This window comes from Megachile rotundata, chromosome 5 (genome assembly GCF_050947335.1).
Source record: "Megachile rotundata isolate GNS110a chromosome 5, iyMegRotu1, whole genome shotgun sequence".
Taxonomy (NCBI): Eukaryota; Metazoa; Arthropoda; class Insecta; order Hymenoptera; family Megachilidae; genus Megachile; species Megachile rotundata.
The window spans coordinates 4753552-4779616 of NC_134987.1; the positions used below are offsets into that span (position 1 = coordinate 4753552).

General features: G+C 32.1%; 1 protein-coding gene across 6 annotated transcripts in view; it reads left to right on the forward strand.

Annotated features, from left to right (window-relative positions):
• Positions 1–25631, forward strand: part of shakB (Innexin family member shaking B) — a 64170-nt gene extending 38539 nt beyond the window's left edge. For all 6 annotated transcript variants that reach the window (XM_076532226.1, XM_012284610.2, XM_012284612.2 and 3 more), the window contains 3 exons: positions 9704–9993; positions 16709–16962; positions 24900–25631. In XM_076532226.1, the coding sequence (XP_076388341.1) occupies positions 9704–9993; positions 16709–16957 (539 nt within the window). In that variant the 3' untranslated portion in view covers positions 16958–16962; positions 24900–25631. The remainder of the gene's footprint in view (positions 1–9703; positions 9994–16708; positions 16963–24899) is intronic.
• Positions 25632–26065: the final 434 nt, after the last annotated feature.

Sequence of the window (26065 nt, forward strand, 5' to 3'; positions counted from 1 at the left end):
GACGCCCATAATCATTATATTTCGTCTATATTTACCAAATACTATCTGATTATGAAAAAAAAATACCAATAAAAATAGTCCAAAATTCAGTTATTACAACGAGCCTGGAATGCAATTTTAATGTATTTGTAGTTTTCGTCTACTGTTAAAAGTCGAAATACTTTTAAGGAAAGAATAGAAAATTGACTTTAAACTTCTGTAAAAAGGATAGGAGTTAATAAAAAATAATTAATAGTAATTAATATATGATAGTAAATAAGAATCATTTTTTAATACTAGTCATTAAATGATGTTAAATTTTGGATCCTTCACAATTAGCCATTGTTTATAACTAGTAACCTGCGAATTTATATAAAAAATATTAATGAAAATTTTATGTAATTAATTTTGAGAAATTTTAAGAGTAAAATTCATATAAAATATGTCATACTACGGTTCTATTATTACCTAGTTTTGTCCGTTTTTCAATATTTTGAGAATGCGTCATGTAATATGCAACAGTGTAATGCATGCGAAAAGACTGAGAAAAAATCACGATAAAGTAAAATTTCCAATGTTAGAAAAATAAACTTTATGAAACATATCTTACTGCATATGTGAGTCTGTTCATTTTACGAAAGTAAAGTTTATTTTTTTACCTCATATTTTGGTCCAACATAATGTTAATAAAAGATAGTATGGGGTTTAATCAGTTTCTTTTATGAAATAATTCTCTCTTTAGATAAAAGTAAAGATCAGAAATGTAATAAAACATGTGCGTTTTAAATAAGAAATTTTCAAATTTTTAGTTGCAAATTTTTTAATTTTTGATTTTCTAAATTTAAGAGTTTCTAAAATCCTCTATTTCTAGATTCGTACATTCTTGAATTTTCCAAATTTATAAGTTTACGAAGTATTTAATACTGAGAATTCAGGATTTTTTAATTTCCAAGTTTTTAATTTCCAATATTTCAAATTCCGAATTTGCAAATTTTTTAATTTACACAAAATTATTGAATTCTTCAATTTTTAAATTTGCAAACTAAACTTCCGTATTTTGGGATACTAAAATTATTACATCCTTAAATTTATAAATTTTCAAATTTCTGTGCGTTTAAATTTCAAAATTTGTAAATGCATAAACTTCAAATACTTGAATTCCACAATTTTTAATTGGAAATTTGAAATTTTCAAATTTTTTTTTTTAACATTCAACTTCCGGCTTTCCCAATTTCGTATATTCTCAGTTTAGAATTCTAAAATTAAAAAAAAACTTTTAAATTAAAATATTTCATTTTGTTGTTACATTTTATTTCAAGAGTGAAGTTAGGTGCAATACATACATGTAAATAAAAAATATATCTAAATCTTTATTAACACATTACTGTCCCTGTACATTGCCAGTGTTATTATGTACATAATATTAGATAATATTGGAAATATTAGACATATTAGAAATATTAACTGAAATATTAGATTCAATGTAGAATGAAGATTAAGGGGGGCAATACTTCTAGAATTTTGAAAAATTAAAAAATTTTTTTTTCTATAAAATGTTAGTGTAACATCTTAAAAATATTGTCTCAAAATTTTCAAGTGAAATACGAAGCCCTTTTGAAGTTATGGCCAATTAACGCCGCGAGTATTCACGCGTTCAGTGCGGAGGACTGAAACTTTAAACGCGTTTTTCTCAAAACTACATTTTTACAATTGGTGTGGCTGATAACTCAAAAACTAGTTTATCAATCGCGCTCAAATTTTTTGTACATATCCATGACAATAGTATCTAACATATGAACCTAAATTTATGAAATAAATTGAACATTAAAGTCCTTTTTTATTGCAAAATATTGCAAAAATTTTTAGTAAAATTCAAAGTTTTTCTTTAAAAGCGCGCTATTTCTTTAATTTTACACATTTTGCACATTTCTGAGGTTCATCTACTAACTGTGAATGTTAGTTTTCGAAACATTGTCTACAAACTTGCTTCAGACCAATATATCTAAAGCTAGAACCCACACCGATTCACGAGACGCGCCCAAACACTTCCAGAAAGGATTGTTATAATTCCGCCATTTTTAAGTGTATTTAAAAACAAAAAATATTGTGTAATAGGCAATAGTTATAATAAATTATACCTGAAATTTCAAAAACGCAAAACAAAGATATCCTATACAAAAAAATTCACAAAAATCAGCTTATTTTCATCGGTCTTAAGGTATTGCCCTCCTTAAACTATGTGTCGCAAGTAACTTGGCGTCGACGTATTGCAACGTTCTTTTCATTCAACGTTCCTAGAGTAATTTATTATAATATTTGAGATTAGAGATAATCAAATTGAAATTGAATTATCTATAATTAATCAGAGTTATCAATTACTTAGTATTTGTTGTGTAATACAACTATTTTTACAGTTAGTTTATAAACGCTATAAAAATAGTCCCAGGCCATCGAATTAGGACTACTACAACTTCTCAGCATTTTGTACGTTCTCCGCATAATTAAAACGCATATTCAAATTACAATGATATAATTTATTAGGTACTAACATGATACACTATTATTGTATATAACATTATTAACATATGTTAATATCTTATATATGTATCCTTTGCTTTTACCCTTTGTTTTTATATCTCTTTTATATCTTCATTATTTTCCCAAATATCTGTAATTTTTTTCAACTCAGATAATGTGATTGGAGTTGTAAACTAGTCTTTTGAGTAAACTCCATTCACCAAATTTGACCTCACACGCTTCCGATACTCGAGCCTAACGTAGACGCTTGCACAGGCCTTAATCGCTCATCACCCACACAATTGATTATCACAAAAGCAACAAATTGCTATGCATATATCGTTATTAACGTATTTAGTAATAATGTGCATGACTTAAGACAATTTTCCATATATAACATAATGTTATAGCAATAAAAGAGAAATTTTCATGCGTGCTCCTAATTCAACGGTCAGAGACTATACATATGTACATATACATATATAGACGCAATGTCAGTTCTCAAGTGAAAAGTGTGAATAATAAGTTTTAAGGTAAGAGAACAGGTATTTGGTGAATGAACGATCCACAATAAAATTTGGCAACGATACAGCTGGCCACCTGCTGCATTGGAATAGCAAATCCATGTGACTGACTGTCAGTATTATTTAATGACTACTTAGCACTCTGGCATGTTCATGTCAACCTTTGACACATGATTCTTCCACGTTACATTATACTTTTATTTCTTCCGCATTCAAGTTCGTTCATCTTCTTGTTCAAGTACTAACTCTCGACTGAAGAATGTTGAGTTATTTATGACGTTACTTAATCCATCAAGGGTCTACTCAGGTGATGGAATGCTTGTGAGTATAATTTTTAATGACTCTGGCGGAAAATTAATAACTCTGTCAATCTTTGTTTATCTTATGTTGCTTTGAACATGAGAGACAAGGATAGTTGTTGTTGATTTTGTTAGGGCCTCGATTACTTTAATCATTGGCCCAAACAAGGATAGTAGATATTTAATTTTTAAAAATGTACAAAAATGCGATTTCGTTTTGTCAGGATTTTGAAGCCAAGAATCAATATTTTTTCATGATATATTTTGCAAAATATTCTATGTAAGGTGAAGTAGGGTAAGAGCAGACTGGTTTTTGTAAAATTGGTATTTAAACGTAAATATTTTCAGTCTGCTATCTAAATACTTAACGCTGTCGAAATCGAACGCTTTGCACAATTACTACTATTTAATTAATATTAACTAGGGCCTTAATTTTCCTTGTACATTTTGATTTTGATAGGAAATTGTTTAAAATGTCAACTACTTTGCACTTTCCCCGAAAATGGGGTAAGAGCGTAACTTGAAGTTAAATATACTTTGAAACTATATTTCATGTGCAATAGGGCAAGAGCAGAATTATTAACAAATCTGCTATAAAATGCTTTTTACTGTATTATGCAAGTACTCTATACTGTGAATGAGTACTCTTAGCTGAAATATAAAAGGAGATATAGTGAAACAAAACAAGGAAACAAACATACTAAATGGAAAAATTTCGCTCATATTGAAATAAAAATAGCCCGTATACGCACTTGCTCCGTTTACGAACTTATCTCACTTCATCTCACAATAATCTGTGTCAGTAATGAGCTCAATGGTGTAACTTTACCCTTAAAGTTTTACGAGAAGGAAACATGCAAACTTTTATAAAAGAAATTTGTTCACGTCTCATTTTTCTGAAAAAGCGTTCTTTACCGCACTGAAGAATTACACAAAGAATATTTTGAAAAAAAAAGTCCTGACAAAATATTGCTTCTTAGCTTTCAAAACCTGGCCCAATGAAGTCACGTTTTGCACATTTTTGGAAACCGAATAACTCCTGTCCTTGTGTCTCTTAATGAATACGCTATAAGATAAACAAGGATCGCCGGAGCTTATCAATTTTTTATCGGAAGCTCCAAAAATGACAAAAAATGATACTCCGAGTATTCGGTGCTTATTTTTTACCCTTAATACATTATTTACTGCTAGCCTATTTATCGGCTTTTCGATTGCCAACGCTTATTGAAAAATTGAATTATTATAACCTTAAATTTATTTTATGAATATTAGTTTAGAAGGCCCTTTATTATATAAAATGAATGCAAAATAAAGTATAAATATCAATAAAATTACATTCCTTTGAAACAAAAGAAATAAGCACAACACAATGAATAGCGAAAATTTAGCCGGTACTGGAAGTAAATGTGTGCGCGACTAAGCCGGTACTTAATGAGTGGCAGCCTCAACAACGATCGGTCAATAAAGTGTTAAGATCTAATGGAATCATAAAACAATGTTATATTATTAAATTATTATATGAGCATAAAAAGGAAGAGTTAAAATATACAGTACAATAATGATCTAGTATAAAAACTTGATTGCAAATATTTACACACACAAAATTTAATTTAATATCATTATTTACTATCAACACTTTTTAACCAGTTAACTGTGATTGACGAGTATACTCGTCATGCGTATAAAGTAGTGACCATTGGCTATTTAACCCTTTCATTACGGGTGCCTCCTATAGGCGGCGGCCGCGCGTCGACCTGTGTGTACGGGTGTTATATGTAAATAACTGAATATTCATACAATATACTCATTTTCATGTGTTTCCTATAATACGATGAAACAGTTGTTATGTAGCTCTTAAAAAAGTGTACATACAGGACAATCACAAAGTGGCGTTGAAAAACGTTAGTCCGAATATCGAAGACTACTGACGAGTAAAGTGCACACTTCGCGGCGCGGACTGCCGTAAGGAAAGGGTTAAATTGTAATTTTTGAGAAAAACAAAACGTATTCTTAAATTTCAAGATGTGTAGAATATTTTGAGGCCAGGCCGGAATAAAACGCCGGAATAAAAGCGCCCCGCATGCACCGGCTGAAACAGTCGGTTTCAGTTCGCATAACGAATTTATTTATGTGCGACGACAACGTTTTTTAGATGTTAGCATAAAAGGAAAGCAAAAGCAAAAGTCGGAAAGCTGATTTATGATAGGGTCCCTTCAGGAATGGTCTATCATATGCATTTAATTTTTATTGTTTTTTCGTCTAATAAGTATGTAATATATGTTTAAGTTAACCAAATAAATATACATTAGTAATAAAAGTGTCAATTTTATAAAATAAACCCATCTTTTTGATCCAATATCTTACCAGCGCAACTTACTCTGTGATTGACGAGTATACTCGTCATCGCTCGATTTCGGCGACACAGTTAACTGGTTAATTAATATTTGAATGACTATATACATAATAAATAACGATGATGCATTATATATAATACATAATGAATGAATAACTGTACAGTCATGCATTAAATTTCGTTATATTTATAAGAAAGTTTACCATGCAGTAGCATAGAAAAATTATTTTATTGTTGAGTTATGTTTGACTCAGCATCCGTCACATTTGCGACTATTGCGTCATCTGCTGTTCGTGAGTCGATTTAAATTATTGGGTTAACCAAAAAGTATTGTTGTTTTTTAAGGCGACATTCAATTACAAATCTAACATATGTAACTAAAATTTTATTATGCTACATATTAATTGTTTTATCAATGTGTAAGGAAAATTATTATTGATCAAGATCTTCATTTAATCGTTACTAATCATCTATAACTATGCTTGTTCTTCAAGAACATGGATCGTTAATCACAGGAATATTTTCAACACAAAGTTTCGTAAACCGAAACTGACATCATACAGTGCAACCTCACTGTATTCTCTATCTGTCTTATTCGAGTTTAATCATTGTTCTTATTTTTGTAAACATGATGTAATATAGTATTGTCAAAATGAATTAATAGATCTTCCATTTTAAACTATTTATAATATAGTAGATGAAAAACTTCATTTTATTTGATACTGTTTTATTAAAATGTAGGATTCAAGATCACGTATGCATTTATAGAAGAAAAAGTATATGGCACATAAATTGAGTATACGTCATTTATTGATAAAAGTGACATAACCCTTTGATCAACCCAAAATAAAACCAACGTTGGTATTTTAAAAATTAATGTTTTGTATTTGTAAAAAACATATTAGATTTTTTATTCCTTTTCTTTTTTCAATTCAAGACATAGAATCAAGATTGATGGTCTAATATGTATTTTATTATTATTATGCAAAATGTAAAATAAATATTTTTTGTTCAATTTTGATAATTCAGATTTGTTGCTCGCAAAATAAAATTAAAAATTTAAGTTTCGAAATATGTATATTAACATTAAGGGGGTATTCCAGTGTGATGCGACTATTTTTAGCGGTTAGTCAAGAATTTTTTTCAATAACTGATTAACACATTTCGGTCCTGAAACTTTTCTCGTTTATTTGTCTATGTTTAGGTATATAAAAAATAATTTTTTCGAAGCGAAGTTATGTGCAGTTAGACGGCTGAGATCTAGAATGTTAGCCCCTCGAGAAAAGCTACCCAACTAGTCACCATGTTTACTGCCCTCCAGTTGGTCCGCAGTTACAAAATCGAAAGGATTGTTAAAATATATGAATATGGCTATCGCCCCTACCTCAGGTTTGAATAGATATTAACAGCTTTCAAAGTGGTGCAAATTTTAACATTGAATGTGTTATTTTGGTACATTTTTTCATGACTTTCTATGCTGCAAAATTTAAACAAACTAATATTTACGTATACCTGTGGTAGGGACGACACCCACGCATCTGCTAAACATGTATGTATAAGCTGAACCCTATTGGTCAAATCATTTTTGAGAAATCATGGTGACCAGCCGGAAAAATGGTGTTCCGAAAAAAACGATGTTAAAGTTATACGTGCATACGCGGGATAGTGCTATGTGCGATACGGAAACAGGTCTAGCGACGGGAGTTTTTCGAATTTTTAAACCCGGGTTTCGGCATTATACGCAGGAAAGAAGGGAGACTTTTTTAAGATGATAAAAAATAAATCGATTTTTTTGACCAGTCACACTGGAATACCCCCTTAAACATACCATCGTGTAATGCATAACATAATTTGAAAGAAAAATGAAGTATGAGATATATAACAGGTATAATAAGGTATGAAATGAAAAATAAAGAAGCCATCGATGAAATGTAACTGAATACATATTAATGTTTAGTTCAATAGAAATCAATATAGATTTCAAGAATAGCATCTTAACAATTCTTCTATTTATTTGGTAGTTTAAGTGTTGATATTTAAGTAGTTTAGTGTCAATAGTGAGTTATTATACAAAGTAATATAACAAATCGTCATTAATAATTTTTATCAAATATAATTAAATTTTATCAAATTACTAATCGAAGTCACAGAGCTTAACCTCAAAAATTCATAGAGCACGCTCTTATTCAAGCAAATAATTGACTTTTCGTTGCTATATATTAAAATATGCTATAATAATATACAATAATAACAATAGAATTCTTGTATTTTGTAAAATATAAATGAACTATACAATACACTATTAACGAAAGTATCGAAAATATTTCTTGTCTTTTCCACTAAGAATTTTTTATATAACATTCATATAATGTTACAATCTTGTGATATTACACAATGTTTTTTAAAATATATACACATATAATACAGGAATATTTTATTGTTACTCTCACTTCTTTACTATTGTTATTATTATTTTCTTATTACTGTTACTGTTATTTCCTTATTATTTCCATTATTGTATTCTTATTATCACCAATTTTGAAAGTTCAAAAATGTATTACCTCCGTAAAATTCTCACACACCGAATTAACAGTTTTTACAACAAAACGAAGAAAATTAACTCATTTTCAAATAATTTCTCTTATAACTCATTTCCAATGTTTCCTTAACTCTTCTATCACAACATTCGATGGCTACAAGGTCACATTCTATAAATAAATAAATTACGAATTCTTTACTTTGATGTCTTATTCTCATTTATTCAAATAGTCAAATAAAATTCGCAACGAATTCAATTTTAATTTCATTCCTTTTGCAAATAACGATTTTTCAACGATGCAGTCATCTTAAACAGCTAAAACGTTAATAAGTCAGACGAGAGAAACAAAGAAAAAGTACAAGAATGAGAAAGTAAGGAAGAGAAGTTTACGCTAGAGAGTTAAGTATGTTAGGGCCGCCTGTCGAATTTATAGCGTGGTTCTGGTTTATATCATTTATTTGAAGCGCACCTCAGATGAGGATTGTATCTTTACTTCTGAAACGACATCGCTGTATAGGACCTCAAAGAAGGGACAGTTCATTTCTCTCTAAAGATTTTAAGAACCCGTGTCCCTACTATCTATTTCCAGCAAAAGGAATACACATAATTGGACATCTGTTTAATGTCGCGTTCTCGGAACAGATTCTGGGAAGGCTATGATTAAATACAAGTTGTCCTTGTGATGCAGTCGAATATCTACTTACTGGTTCCGTAACTGTTGAGATTCTTCGTGTGCTCATTACCTAATCGTTCAAACGTTTCGAGTAATTTGTATAAATTAAATTGTATCTATGTTTATACTGTTGCCTTTAATGTTGAACTCTGTGACTTCATAAGACGGCAGAAGATAAAATTTTTATTGAGCAACTGTCAACAAGTTGTAAGTTCTGTCTTATATGTAAATTAACTCATTATTTTTAATTTTCTGATATTGGAAGGGACAATATTAGTTCTTGACAATGTGTTGAATTTATAAAGTTAGTTTCCTGACATTGTACTCTTAGCATTTTTTAGAGTACAGTACTTTTCCTGTACTGAGCATTCTAAACAACAGTGATTCTATATAAAGAAAATTTACTACGTAAAAAGAATCTTCTATGTGACTCTATAGTACTATATATTGTCTCTATGTCAAAATATTCTTCGTATGTTGAACACTAGATGCAGCATTTAACCTCTTGCCATACTTCCAACTAGTCTGACGCACACATAGTTGTATACTAAATACTACAAGATTTTTTTAACATTTTTAATATTTAATTTGAAGTTTAAGACCGAGTTAGAATAATCAAGGGTTACTGAATACAAAACTACCATAAAATTTCTGCTTTCTATATTCATTTCCATTTTGTACTGGTAGACAATTACTCCTGATTTACAAATAAATTGTCTGACAAGTTAGAATTCAAAAAGATGAGTTATGTGATAAATAAAAGATTGCGGGATCGTTCCATGACAATACGAATCACAAGAAAGATTTAAATGTGTGCAGGTCAGATGTTTCTGATGAACCGCTTCTTCGACGGTGCCTTTTTGACGTTTGGTATCGACGTGCTCAGGTTTCTGGAATCGGATCAGGAGGACCGGGTCGATCCGATGATTTATGTGTTCCCGCGAATGACCAAGTGCACCTTCTACAAATATGGCGTCAGTGGTGAAGTGGAGAGACACGACGCTGTTTGCATACTGCCCTTAAACGTCGTCAATGAGAAGATATACGTTTTTCTTTGGTTTTGGTTCCTCTTTCTCGGCGTGCTCAGCTTCATAACGGTTTTATACAGGGTGAGTGATATTTTTTTATCTTTAGAGGAAGGATATTTTTTTATCTTTTCGTGGAAGTCGATATTTTTTAGAGGTATAATTCATGTGCATAACTAACAAGTAAGGTGAGTAAGGTGAAATGGATAAGTTCGTAATATGAGCGAAATTTCTCCATTTAGTATGTTTGTTTCCTTGTTTTGCTTCACAGCCTTTTATATTTCAGCTAAGAGTACTTGTTTGCAGTATAGAGTATTTGCATAATCCGGTAAAAAGCATTTTATAGCAGATTTGTTAATAATTCTGCTCTTGCCCCATTGGACATGAAATAAAGTTTCAATGTATTTAATTTCAAGTTACGCACTTACCCCATTTTCGGGGAAAGTGCAGAGTAGTTGACGTTTTGAACAATTTCCTATCAAAATCAAAATGCACAAGGAAAATAAGGGTCCTAGTTAACATTAATTAAATTGTAGTAATTATGCAAAACGTTCGATATCGACAGCGTTAAGTATTTACATAGCAGACTGAAAATACTTACGTTTAAATACCAACTTTACAAAAACCAGTCTGCACCCCATTTCATCTTATTGGAGTTGCCTGCTGTTTTCTAAAAGGGTCAAGCCGACCCAGATCATGGTCGTTACTTACCAATATTGTGTGCTGTAACTACCAATATACAGGGTGTTATCCATAACGCTACTCACGATTTTTCTTCTATTTGCAGCCACCTTACGAAAAAAAAGTTAAGAACAATATTTGCAGGGTATGAAATGCACAATAGATATTAGTAAAGCGAATTTGAAAAACAGTTTGTTTCTTTTGGCAAAGTCAAAGTCACCTTGGGTTTTTTAAATAGGAACATACATTTTTTTTATTTATAACATTAGAGGACATTGAGACGAATTCAAAACACATATTATACGATATATTTATAATATAAATGCCTGAATTCCTAAATTCACAATTTTCCAAATTCTCTAATTCTAAAATTTCCAAATCTTCATATTTTTAATTTCTCAAATTCCAAATTCCCAAATTTCGAAGTCGTCAACTCTTCAAATCTTTAACCCCCCACATTCCCATTATCCGAATTTCCAAATTCCAAAATTCCAAAATTCCAAAATTCCAAAATTCCCAAATTCCCAAATTCCCAAATTCCCAAATTCCCAAATTCCCCAATTTTTTATTTCGCAATACTAAAATATATCGATTTTTAAATACCTAATTTCCCACATTTATTTGTCTCGAAATTCTTAGGTATCCTTACATCCTCAAATCCCTACATACCGATATTCCTACGTCTCGAAATCCCTATATCCCAACACCTGTCTATTACGATTCCTCTGCACAGATTTCGATATTCTTAATATACCTAGTTTTTCAAATTTCAATATTCCCAAAAAATTACGTCTCCTAGTACGAGTTTAAATCATTTCTGTAAAAAAAAACATTGGCTTAATAGCACAGGTCTACTATAAATTTTCAAACTTGTTTTTCTCAAAAGCTAAAAATTAAAAAACTCTGTTGTACATACTTTTCTTATTTTCTCTTTGTAAGCGTTAATTTGTTGTACGCTTTGTATGTGCGTGTGTGTGTGTGTGAGTGTGCGTGTCCGTTGCAGGATGCATCGGGGAGTGTCGAGAAGGATCCCGAATGTTCGGGAAGTGTGGCGAACGGAACAAACAATTGAAAGCTAAGGCTTCCAGAGCCTTCGATACAGAAATTAATAAAAGACGCGAGGACACGCGCCTCGGGGCATTACTTCGCCAATTGTTGTATAGATCACTCGCGGTACCTCGCAAATTTTCAGAAGTGGGATTCGAGGCTAATTAAGTTGCGGTGTGAGTTTGTGGTTTGTGCAAAGTTTTATGTTCTGTGATTGTGCCGTGCAGCAAAGTCTTCCGTTATCTTTCTGTAAAGGTGCTAAGATTAGTTGTGCTTTGTACAAACTGAGTAAACAATGAAAGACCCAAGAAACTTTCGCGTTTCGCAGTTGAAACAAAAATTGGCTGCGTTGGGATTGTCAAGCATAGGCAATAAGCCGGATTTAATTGAAAGGCTAATGGCAGCCGATCCGTCGGGAGCGTGGATGGACGATATAGTTCCAGAAGAAAACGAAGAAGGTGCCGCTGTGTCCAACATGGAGAAGGGAGCGACGGCAGAAATTCAATCGAATAGGGAAAGTGCAAGTACCACAGCTGCAAGCGACGTAAATTTGGCGATTATGTTACGTGAGATGGAATTATTGCGAAAAGAAAAAGACATTATGGAAAGGGAGCTCAAATTAATGCACAGAGAAAATGAATTATTAAGGGGCTCACCACAATCTAGTGTGGTTTCGCAGCAAGCACCGCAGGGGACAATTGTGAAGGCGGTGAGTGATTTGTTGTGTGATTTTGACGGAAATAGTCCGTCTTTTGTGCATTGGGAGCGGCAAATAAAATTATTGTGCAGTACTTATCAACTCGACGATAGTGCTGCTAAGATCCTGATTGCAAGCAAGTTAAAGGATAAAGCGCTTGCGTGGTTGCATTCGCGTGTAGAGCATATAGAAATGCCCCTTAACGATCTATTGCTAGAAATGAAGAATATGTTTGATCGGCGTGTCAATAGATTAACACTGCGAAAACAGTTCGAAGAGCGCGTATGGAAACGCGGTGAACCATTTTGTGACTATTATCATTCAAAGTTAGTCATGGGAAATAGTGTGCCGATTGCAGACGAAGAGATTATTGATTATATAATCGATGGTATTCCCGACGTTCAACTTCGAGATCAAGCACGGATTCAACGATTCACGTCTAAAACTGAGTTGCTGGCAGCGTTTGAGAAAATTTCGTTATCTGATCGAAGAGATCGGCCAGTGAGGGAAGGACAAGCTGGAAAAACGGAACCAAGGAATATCAAGGCCAATTTCAAGGAAAGTGCTACCGGACCGTCTAAATCTGTTAGATGCTTTAATTGCGGTAAGAGCGGACACTTCGCCAATGATTGTAAACAAGCGAAAAGAGAGAGAGGTTCATGCTTCAAATGCGGTGAGTCAAACCATACTATTAAAGATTGTCCAAAAAACGAAAGGCCACAGGTAAATTTGATTTCGAAAACTACTAGTCAGGCAGACGAATTTAAAGAAATTGTTATTTTTGATTTGAGCGTACCAGATGTAAAGTGTTGTCTCCAGTTAGAAACTTTGATAGATACGGGTAGTCCGATTACTTTCATTAAAGAAAAATATGTTCCAAGCAGCTTACTTGATAATAGAGACATTACAGAGTCTCAATTTCATGGAATTAATAATAGCGCGTTAAATATCGTAGGTGTTGTCTCGGCAAATATTGTATTGCGCGGTCGTGAGAAAGAAAATTTGTCTATTTTTGTAGTTTCAAACGATACTATGAGTGTGCCAGCTGTTATAGGTAGAGATATTTTGAAAGTGTTTACCATTAGTTTATCCGAGGCACCGAACACTGATGAAAAGGAAAGAAATGACGAAATTATGCACATCGATGTTTCAGAAATCCAAAATGAAAGTACCGATCGATTAAATATAAATCCTGAAATACCTGTTACAGAACAATTAAAATTTGAAAACTTATTTCGATCTCATTATTTAGATGCAAAAAGGCCAGAAGTACCAAAGATTAAAGCAGAGTTAAAACTCACACTTACAGATGATAAACCGTTTCATTTTTCGCCGCGTAGATTATCTTATTTTGAAAAGAATAAATTGCGAGAAATTATTGATAGTCTGTTAGAGAAAGGTATAATACGAGAAAGTGAATCTGCTTACGCGTCCCCTATAGTTTTGGTTAAAAAGAAAACAGGAGAACTTCGTATGTGCGTAGATTATAGGACGTTAAATAAAGTTATAGCTAGAGAAAATTTTCCGTTACCCATAATTGAGGATCAATTGGAAATAATGCAAGGTAAAACGTATTTCACTGTTTTGGATTTGAAAGATGGATTTTACCATATTAGTATGTCAGAAGAGTCAATTCCATTTACTTCGTTCGTAACGCCGATAGGGCAATACGAATTTTTGAAAATGCCGTTTGGACTGAAACCAGCTCCACAGAGGTTTCAAAGACATGTATGTACTATATTTAAAGATTTAATTGATAGCGGTGATGTTGCTGTTTATATTGATGATTTCGTAATAGCATCTGTCACAATAGAAGATCATTTACGTGTGTTGCAGAAAGTTTTTAAATTATTGATCGACAATCATTTAGTTCTCAGAATTGACAAATGTAAATTTTTATATACTACTATTGATTATTTAGGTTACACTATAAGACGGGAAGGAATACAACCCACTAAAGATGGAATTGAAGCCGTGATTAATTTTCCAATTCCTGAAAATGTACGGAGTGTTCAGAGTTTTCTTGGTCTATGTTCATATTTTCGTAAATTTATTGAAAAATTTTCAATAGTTGCTAAGCCGCTTTATCATTTACTGAGGAAGGACTGTGAATTTAAGTGGGGTGATATAGAGTTGAATGCTTTTAAAACGCTAAAGTCTAAATTAGTAGCCGCGCCAGTATTGGGGATTTATAGTCCGCATGATGTAACCGAACTTCACTGCGATGCTAGTTCGATTGGGTTTGGAGCTGTGTTGATGCAAAAGAAAAGTGATTTAAAATTTCATCCGATCTTTTATTTTTCCAAACGCACTACCGAAACGGAAAGCAAATATCATAGTTTTGAACTGGAGACACTAGCTATTATTTATGCATTAAAGCGATTTCGTAGTTATTTAATAGGTATTAAATTTAAGATCGTTACTGATTGTAATTCGCTTAAGCTTACTTTAGATAAAAAGGAAATAAACCCAAGAATCGCCAGATGGGCTCTTGAACTTGAAAATTATGATTATTCGGTCGAACATAGAAATGGTGAACGTATGAAACATGTAGATGCTTTGAGTCGGGTAACTAATATTATGGTTATCGAAGATAATCCGTTCGAAGTAAATTTAGCACTTTGTCAAGCTCAGGATCCTGTAATAGAAAAGATTATGAAAGAATTAGAAGTTAGTGAGAGCCGTATGTTTGAATTAAGGAATGGTCTTGTTTATAGAAAAAAAAAGAATGAATTATTATTTTATGTGCCTGCGAACATGGAAAGTAATGTATTGTACAGATATCATGATGGTATGGGTCATTTAAGTTATGAAAAGGTTAAGGATGCGATTAAAACGAATTACTGGTTCCCGCAGATGAAGGAAAAGATAGAGTCTCACATAAAAAATTGTTTGAAATGTATTTCTTTTTCACCAAATACAGGTAGAGTCGAGGGGTTTTTGCACCCCATTCCAAAGGGAAACTTACCTTTTATGACCATTCATATTGACCATTATGGTCCCGTAGACAGACAGCGACTCGCGAAACAATATGTTTTTTTGGTAGTAGACGGATTTACTAAATTTGTCAAATTGTATTCAACAAAAACCACAAATAGTAAGGAAGTTATCGCGTGCTTATCACAATATTTTGCTTATTATAGTAAACCCAATACCATTGTGTCAGACCGAGGCACTGCATATACCTCAAAAGAGTTCGAGGATTTTGTGACGAGTAACGATATAAAACACTGTAAAATTTCGACTGCTTCTCCAAAGGCAAATGGGCAGGTTGAAAGGGTCAATCGTGTCCTTACGCCAATGCTTGCCAAATTAACCGACAGCGCAATAGGTAATCACTGGTACAAAGTGCTAGAAGAAGTAGAGTATGCGATTAATAATACTGTGCACAAAGCTACACAAGAAACACCGAGTAAATTATTATTTGGCGTCGCGCAAAGAGGAAAAATAACAGACAACGTAAAAGAATATCTTGATTGTGCGGTAAAGACAAATGATAGGGATCTTGAATTGCTTAGAAGCTCGGCAGAAGAAAAAATTGGAAAAAGTCAAATGTATAATAAAAAGTATTTCGATAATAAAAGAAAGGATCCTCATATTTATGATATCGGTGATTATGTAATGATAAAGAATTTTGAAGCAACGTCTGGGGTTTCTAAAAAATTGATACCTCAGTTTAAGGGACCTTATGAGATTAAACGGAAATTGCGTAATGACCGATATGTATTGGGCGATATTGAGGGATTCCAAAGAACGCAGAAACCATACATAGGTACTTGGGAAGCTTGTAATATCAGACCGTGGCGCTAGGATGAGGTGAGCTTGTGTTGATTTTGAATTATTTGTATTTTGGCGTTGATTTTAAATTATTTATACTTTAGCTATAAAGTCCGGGCCGTACTTTTGTCAGGAAAGGCCGAGTTGTAAGCGTTAATTTGTTGTACGCTTTGTATGTGCGTGTGTGTGTGTGTGAGTGTGCGTGTCCGTTGCAGGATGCATCGGGGAGTGTCGAGAAGGATCCCGAATGTTCGGGAAGTGTGGCGAACGGAACAAACAATTGAAAGCTAAGGCTTCCAGAGCCTTCGATACAGAAATTAATAAAAGACGCGAGGACACGCGCCTCGGGGCATTACTTCGCCAATTGTTGTATAGATCACTCGCGGTACCTCGCATCTTGAAGAATTTCTTGATGTCCACTTTCACATGTTATTTGGTTAGACGCTGTATAATCAAATGTCGATACTATTGAGAAATACTGAAACTAATTGCGCCCTAAATATTACAGATTACAGATTACAGATTAGAATGAAGAAATGCAGTATAGAAATACAATAGGAATTGTTTTGTTTTATTAATACTATTTTCCTTTTGCAGATCGTAATTATATTTTCGCCGCGAACGAGGGTATATCTTCTAAGGCTACGGTTTCGTTTGGTCAGGAGAGAAGCCATCGAAACAATTGTTCGAAGAAGTAAAGTGGGCGACTGGTTTCTTCTTTACATGCTCGGTGAGAATTTGGACACGGTGATATACAGGGACGTGATGCACGAGCTAGCAAACAAACTCGCGTCGAGACACCATCATAGTGTGCCTGGAATTAAGGGAGAGCTTCAAGAAGCCTGATGGAAGTGAGTAATATTCCTCATTGTTATAAACACTTTTGAACCAGAGGAACCTGTTTTAATTCTCTCCGTATACATTCATGTAAGTTATACATCCGGTTAAACTTTGTTTTGGGGCATTTTTCTGAACTATTTTGCAGATATTGCTTCAAATATTATGCATAAATAATTAAATATATTATTTGATAAATATAGATGAAATACAGAAATTTATTGGACTCGAAGTAATTAATCGCAATTTATTAGGAAACTTGTAGTCTGGTTCTCAAATCGATGTATAGATACATATGTATATTTAAGTACAGAAAAAAACGAATAGTATTGCTTGGAATAAATATTTATCCGGGCACTTGTAGACAGCTGTCCAATTATTACACAGTCTTGTATACAGTCTTTTTACTGACAATTTTACTGTCTTCTTTGAGAATCATCTTGAATTTTCACACAATTTTAAATATTGACAAAACGAAATTTGGTAAAAGAAAATACAATCCAGTCAGAAAAGTAGACGATCAGTAGGTGTTGGGGATGGCCAACTCTAACACAAGCAAGTATTGTTTCAGTTATACATTGATCGTGTTAAATTGCAACTAACTAAACTGCAACTATACCTATTTCATTTACAGTTTTCTTAATAAGAAACATATTCTGCTACCTAGTTTTCTTTTTGTCTTCTATTAAAAGAAAAAAATACATGTTCTCAATGCCATGTGATCTCTAAACTTTAATACAGTACATATTTCTATTTCTTTCGTTTTCTACGGTCTTATAAACAGTTGAAATTAGATAAAGACAAACAAAGGAAGTAATATCAGAGGAACAAGTAACATATGGCCTATAATTAACAAAATTAAAAGCTATAAATGTTCATAATAAGGCAACCCTCTGACCTTCCACCGAAAGAAAAAATACACTCGTCCTCGCTGCAACATGAACTCTAAGTTTCAGTGCACCACATGTTCCTGACTCTTTTATTTTCCACGGCCTTATAAACGATTCAAATTAAATAAAGATGAACAAGGTGAAAAAGGAAATACAGCAGCACCAAGTTGAGCATGTCGTTTGTAATATTTTACCCCTTGAATTTTCATCGACAAAAAGAAATATATTCGTCCTCGATGCCGCGTGATCTTCGTTTTGGATCACAATTTTTCTTTAACTTCTTTTGCATATTCAGATACCATTCGATAAATATAGATGAAATACAACGAAATTGTCAGAATCTTTAGGAGCCTCAGAGTTTGGTTTTACAATCATTATTGAGGTACCTAATTTAGGTGTAGAAAAATGCAAGTAGTATCGGTCAGGTTATATATTTATCCATCCATCAGCAGGCGGTCAGTCAATTGTACTGAGAATGTTGCACGAATCAATTCATATTTTTACATGATTTTAAAGACGAAGCGTAATTTGATAAAAGAAAATACGATCATGTCAGAAAAGTAGATGGTTCTTGGGTATTGGGGATGGTCGATTCTAACACAAGCAATTATTGCATAATTGCAGTTCAGATAAGGCGTTCACTATACTACCAGTTATACAGAATCACGTTAATATCGATAGTGAAATTTATTATACGGACTGTTTCAAAAGTTGCACAGGACTCAACGCAGATGGCTATATGCGTAAAAGCGTTAATCACAGTAAAGAGTTCGTAGGCAAGTATAATTTACTTTGAATTTCAGTTAGATTACGGTCAAATTTCGATTAAACTTTAGCTAAATGAAGTTCAATAAGTGTTAGCTAGCAACGGTACGCATACTCAAAAATTGGAGTCCTGCAAAAGGGTAGATGAGAGGAAGCGGACGTTTTCACGATAATAAATTTACACTTCGACTATGCGAATATTTACAGCGACAATTTTGCCGAAATAATGTTGACCTAATGGCATTTCTAATGGAATCGATGCAGGCACAATAGGTGTTTCACTAAATAACAGAATTCACCTGGTTTGTAAGCTGCACTCCAAAATCAAACTTGGACAGGCAATAACTTTTGAACCAATGTATTCTGTCATACGAAAACATCAAATTTTGTCCATATTTATTGAATGCTATTAGATTATATAAAAAGTTAAGAAGATGTTAATTCAAAACGAAATTTAACCACATTTTCTATTAAAAATATACATTCCTATTTAGAAAGACAAATTTGAATGGATAACCTAAGATAACCTAACAAGACAGGTAATCTGTACAGGAGATAAGTGCAAGGAGACGAGGAATGTACTAGTAAGACAATTAGTATAGAAGGATAGAGAGATAGGCACAAAACAAGTGCCGTTAACTATTTTAACGTTTTTTCTTACACATACCAAGAATATGTTGTATTAGAACATAAGAGTCACTGCTAGAGTTCATGGGGTCAGGACTCTATTGAAATCTACAAGAAACTGTTGTTATTCCGCTATACTACGCTCTTTCCCGTTATTCTCTGCTATATGTATACATTTCATGTGTTGTTCTGTCATGTATCTGCAAATTTTTAAATTTCTTAATTTCTATGTATCTAAATTTGAAAATTTTTAAATTTCCTAATTTCTATGTACCTAAATTTGAAAATTTTTAATTTAAAAAATTTCTAAATTTCAAATACTGAAAATTACAAAATTCAATTATTCATTTAAGTGTTATTATAATGCAATTTATTAATTATTAATCGTAAATGATCCATTTAAGTATTGGTTTGCCACACGTTTTCAATTATTACTTCGTATGCATGATATAATCTTCGTTGCTGTATCTTATTAAGTTAAACTTAGTAGATTAATATTTGATATACACTTGTTAACATTTTCTATCAAACTTTTCTCTAGAAAAATTTATTTATAATTGCAAATTTAGCTTAAACACTAACACTATCAAACGTGTCATTTGATCCATACACGAGTTTTCCTTTTTAAATAAAAAAATCTATTAAAATACTTTTCTTGAAGTCAGTGTTGACTCTTATCAAGATAAAAAGTTAACGTTTATATTAATTCATGTTTCATCTTTTGCTTATTTATTTTTGTAGTTTATTTCTTATTTCAAGCTGTGTGTGCATTATACACCCATAGGTTCAGTGTTAATAGCTCTACCATATGAAAACGTCAGCAGCAAATTAGGCACTGACAAAGATTTTACCGAACTTGAAACCTATCGATTCACATAAAGAAATTAAAAGTTTCAGATTAACTTTTGTTACACCCTTATATTTGATAACGCAAGTAAACTGTCGTAAGAACTGATTCTTCTATTAATGTGATAAACAGTTATTCTGAATGAGTTAAATACTCCAAAAGACTCCTAAATATGTATATTGTGTGACATAATTGAACAATCGTAAAAAGGTACTGAAAATGACTATGTGTATCTCATAAATACCTCTCAAATGGTTGAGAAGATAAAGCGTATTTTGTATATTCAATATCATACTCCTCTCAAAAAAGGAACAAATTTTTCTGCTGCTCAATACCGTAATTCTATGATCACCATCGATCTATCAAAGGGACCGCGATTTAGAAATGTCATAAAATCGTTCAGGTGTAAAAGTACACGAAATCTGATCGCCGAAACAGCAGTTTAGGAAATATAGGGGGAGATAAAGTCCCCTATACTTATACTTGAAGATAGGGCTACACAAAGTTGAAGTCTATTTAAGAGGGAACCCTAATTTCATTCAAATTTTGCACAATTACAGAGGATACCAGAAGTAATAATTTCGCGAAAACCCAACGTGCAACTATTCAAAATAAGGGAGACATTAATCTTCAAATTTCTTGTAATTTACATATAAATGCTTGGCATTAGCATAAAATTAGAAATATATTGTAACGCAATGGACAAATGCTCAGTGCAATAAACTGGGAGTCGCAAATTCGAGACTCACAAAATTTATATAAAATTTTTTTTTCATTAGATGTTGGTCTTTAAATGTTTAAAATTAAATTTTTATTCTGAAAATTCTTTAAATTAGTTAAAAAATATTTGTCTAACTCTAATAGAAAAATTTGAATGAAAAAAATTGTATATTTAATTCTCTACAAATAAATTCTAGATAAGTATTGGTGCAATTATATACATACGTTTATTTAATAATTAAATTGTACAGTTTTCGTAACGATGTTAAAATTGCATTTGTCCTCTTCTAAATGTGTTAAAGTGCAGAAAATAAATGAAAAAAATCTGTGGACAAAAATCACTGTCAAATACTATTCTTAGTATTGTATATGTACACACTTATTGTTAGTATCACATATAATAGTGATGTAGTACTACTTTTAGTACTGTAATAGCATTGTAATACTGTTTTTAATATTGTAGCAGACCTATATCATTATAACTATAGCTTTAATTCACAAGAAATATTGTTCTCATTTTTATTTTTACTTTTCCTAATTTGTTAAAATGGTCTATGTTGGCAGAGTTCTCTTAATTAAAATAACATGTGTTTTATTTGTATATCAAATAATGTATTTTAACTAATACACTTTATAATACTATAAATGTAAATATTAAATGGTGTATAATATGTTTTTACGGCTACACCACAGCATCGGGACAAACAAAGAAACCCCTTTTTTAAGAGACATCTCGTGGTGGGATGAGAACGCTACAAATTCAGACCCACTCGCATATTAGTGTTGTTTGACTGGCGCCAATATTCAAATTTAGATTGGTACATTCCAACAGTCTAAAAAATAATAATGCATTATTGTCTACTTTCCAGTAGAGATAGATTTAATTTTTACAGGATTGAATCCAAACCTACTATTAACCTTGCGCACTACAATATTATTACACACGCATAACGCACTTCACTGTTCATACATGATAAACCAGACTCATATTTCCATTCCAACTGAATTTTTGGTTCAATTTTAATTACAACCTCCATATTCAAAGATCATTGAGTACAAAACATGCTTAAGTTTTTAATTTCTTTATTTGTCTTTGCGTTGTAGCTAATAAGTAATGAGCTGTGAATAACGCAACTGTCTAGAAAATTGTAAATTAAGGAGTTAAACATTAATTTACAATTTCATTGTACCCTGGCTGAACAATAAACACATATCAGTTAATTTAGTATTAAACGTGTTAATATAAAACATCTGAGTTCGTGATGACACATGTAGTTCAATCGATATACATCGTAAATGAATTCATTAGGATGCGGCACCGATTAATGTCAAGATGTTCAAGAACGCATGTTGTTTCTGAGCGTCGCGACATCGATCGATGTTGATGTTATTCGATGATCAAATTTCGTGTTCTTTCACGCCTGAACAAATTCACGACTCGTTTGAGTCTCACCGGCTTTTTGCTTAAGTGTAGATTTACTCGAGTAAGCGCGAACATGTTAAGTAGAGACGAGCATCAGAGCAATCGTAACGTAATGCATTTTAACCCAAACAAACTAGGATATGCGCCCCAGTTACACAAGTTTTAAGTTTGCACAATCATATATTAATTAAAAAGTACCGTTACACGAATATCATTCCTAAAATCAATATCTGTTCACTTCTTTTTACGAAGGAATTTTTAAGTAAAAGAAATTAAATCTTTGTAATTTATTTAACGAAATAAAGAGATTGTTTTTTCAGTATTACTTAATACATTTCAGTATTACGGAACGTTTTTGGATGTTGCAGATTCAATTTCGGAGTCCCAATGTTTTACTGCCCCCTGATACTTTCAATGTTCCTCTAACCTAACTTTTTGAAATAAATGACAGCTTCATTCTAAATACTTTCGTTTTGTGGAAAATTATTTAATATAAATACACGATATACACCTTTATTTTTGGAAGTTCAAATGAATATGAGGTTATGGCAAATACCTGCGCTTAGGACTCTGTATTACGGTCAAGTTTAGAAATCTCGCGATACTATAGAATTTACTGAAAAATAAAAATAAAGAGATCTGTAGGTGTTGCATGTATTAGATTTTTACTGCATTAAACCATTTTATAATATAATATGTATTTTAGACATATAATGAAGAAACGTATGTTTCATGAAAACGTGGAAACTCTTCATTTAGCGATTACATCCAAAAACATTCCCAAGTTTCATCTATTTTTGGACGCCCCGGGTTGGTGTCCCTCCCTAAGGGATTAAAACGGAATTTTGTGGCGTCATTCTGGTTTGTTTCGGTTATAATGTATCATATTACTCCGGAAGATGGCCTTGAAGTTCGTCCTTGCGGTAGATTCAACCCATGGTGTACGAAACCTTACACTAGCGCCCTCATATTCCGGTAATGCTTCATCATTTTATGACGAGGAAGATCAACCACGTTCCTGTTTTCTCTATTTTTTTGTAAATTTAAGAAGACTATAAAATAATCTGAATAATGAGATCATGTATATGTATACAGCCTACATGTGTGAATATACGTGACTATGTATCAATGCATGTTAATGTGTATGCAATATATGGATATATGTATGTGTATATATGTGGATATATGTAGATATATTTGGATATATGTGGATATATGTGTATATATGTGGATATATATGGATATATGTGGATATATGTGGATATATGTGAATGTACGTGAATATATGTGCATATATGTGAGTATTTGTGAACATATGTGAATACATACGAATTCTAAATAGCACTCTGCCGCAACAAAGTTACATAAAACTTTTGTACACGAAATCGAACGCGCCACTTGAAGTTCGACATGTAACATACTGTCGATACTCGACCTCATAGACATAAATTCGCTGGCAACAAGCTTCTGACATTAACATGTTCTCCTATTTTGAGCCATTTAACAGTCAGACACGACATACTTTGCACGTCTAATTTGAATTCGAAGAAACTTTGTTATCTTAAATGCGATGCATTCGGAACGTTAGCTACAAAAAGAAAGAGTGCAGCACTGGATATTTCTCGATCCTACAAACGATCTGCTATACACAAGATAAGTTCGTAGAAACTCGTATAGATTGTATGTACATCGTCGCAATTTTCACTTGCAATTTCATTTGAAAAATTAAGTTTAATAATTTAATAATATTGAGCTTTTTGGAAAGTAATTATATTTTTTATATATGCGAGTTAAATTATTTAATCTTAGTTACTCTTTATTTGAATTTAGAAGTAACGTACTTATAAGTATATGAGAAACAATGGAAGAAATTATGCTTTTTGTTTATGTTTATTGCTAGTGTATTATAATGTAACTGTTGTATTGTTTCCAATACCAAAAAATGAAGATGCTTTTTCACTGAGATTTAAAGTACTTTTAATATCTCCAAGTAGAATAAAAATTATTTTAAGACTTAAGCGATATTTCTGAATCCTGAAACAGATTTAGTATTTATACAGTGGCCTACATTTGGAAAAATCGACTACAAATTTTCTAAATATATAAAACACACATGTCACATGTCACATGTCAACATGAAAGTATAACATAATTAAGAATCACAGAAGGATGATTAACGACTGTCTTAAGAATGCTACTTTTGCTTATATTAATATTAAGATGAAATGGGTTAACATAATTTCCGATTCGATTTATGCAACTGAAATAACTGTAATCAGCGCGATGTGAATCAGTACAAATTAAAATGTAGGTTCCTAGGCAAGTTGAGGGTATATTTAAAGAACAAAGTTGGATTACCGTCGAGCAAGATATTATACATTTTTCTATATTACAAAAGAATATAACGTCGAACATTTTTTTTCTAATGTATTGTATTTGGAGATTTACATTATTCAGAATTAAATCATAGTTGCAAGAGTAAAACGACGTGGGTCGACCACTATGCTTGGCAGCAAGCCTTCATTTCTGCTGGATGCTTTCAGTATCATTAATTTGAAAGTCATAGTACGGATACTACATTTCCGTAATCTAAAATAAAATATTAAAAATGAATACTGTAGATTGTAAAAAGCGAATTATTTATTGATACATCTAATAACATTCTTCTTACTTTTCCAGATTGCCTCGGAGAGCCGTGGGAGCGATTAGGATTTTCAAGGGGAGTAAAATTCTTTTCGGCCAAAAATGGAACGAACGATGCCAAAGATGGAGATCCAAGGATGAAATAGAATGGATCACTTTTTATTTACAGCTCGACGCGTGTGTTTTTCTTATTTGTTCGAAAAATGATCGAAATCTTCGCGATTGATGTGTATATTACAGACAATCATAGTTGAATGGAGGTTGATCATTGTTTCGCGTAAAAGACAAATTGCCACTCTATGATGGTCTCTTTATTTCGATTTTTAAATATATTCACAATCAGGCTCGAGTTTCGTGACTTTTACAAAAGAGAAAAAGAAAAAAATATCTGGACTCAAAATTGCATCCTTTTCGTTTATGCACTTCGAATCTAAGGAATATCAGTATAGTTTTGTAACTGTTAATAAAATCAGTTGTAATAATTTATAAGATTCCAGCTGCCTTAGACGAAAATGAAAATACATGTATTCCTTTTGCCTTACGCATTCTACCTCGTAGTTTCGCTGAAAATCGAGGTTTGGAACTTCGCCATTTTCTTATAGAATGCGTGACACACCGGTAGAAATGCAACGAGGATCGATGTATTTTCTTTTACAAAGACTGTGCGAACGTAAGGAGATTCGTGAGAATAACTTTTACCAATGACTCTTGAAATAAATGTATTTTTATTTAAAAGGTAATTTAATAAATATAGTTTATCATATTAAATTTGGGAAAAATATTGTCCACCAGAAATTGACGGAAAGTTTTCTGCTCAATAAATTAATTTCATATACCAGCTTGAGGTTTCTGGATGTAAACCGGTTCCATACTTTTTTGTGCTTCTAAATTAGTCAGTTGATCATAAAAAACAAAAGAATTCATTAAGCAGGAATTTGTATTTAACATGATATACATCCAGAAGTCTTAAAGTATTCCTGTCATACTAAATACTGTATCGAACTAAACCATAGGAATCTCAAAACTCTTAAATCGTTATAACATTTAAATTTAAACTTACTAACTGCTTTCACTAAGGAGTATAAACTTAAATTTTAACTTTGTTTAATCTGATTTTTATTAAAAATGTCTCCTTCTTATCATTTTATTTGAACCTTTCGTTACATGACAATTTCAATTTTTAAAGAAAATTTATTTTCGAA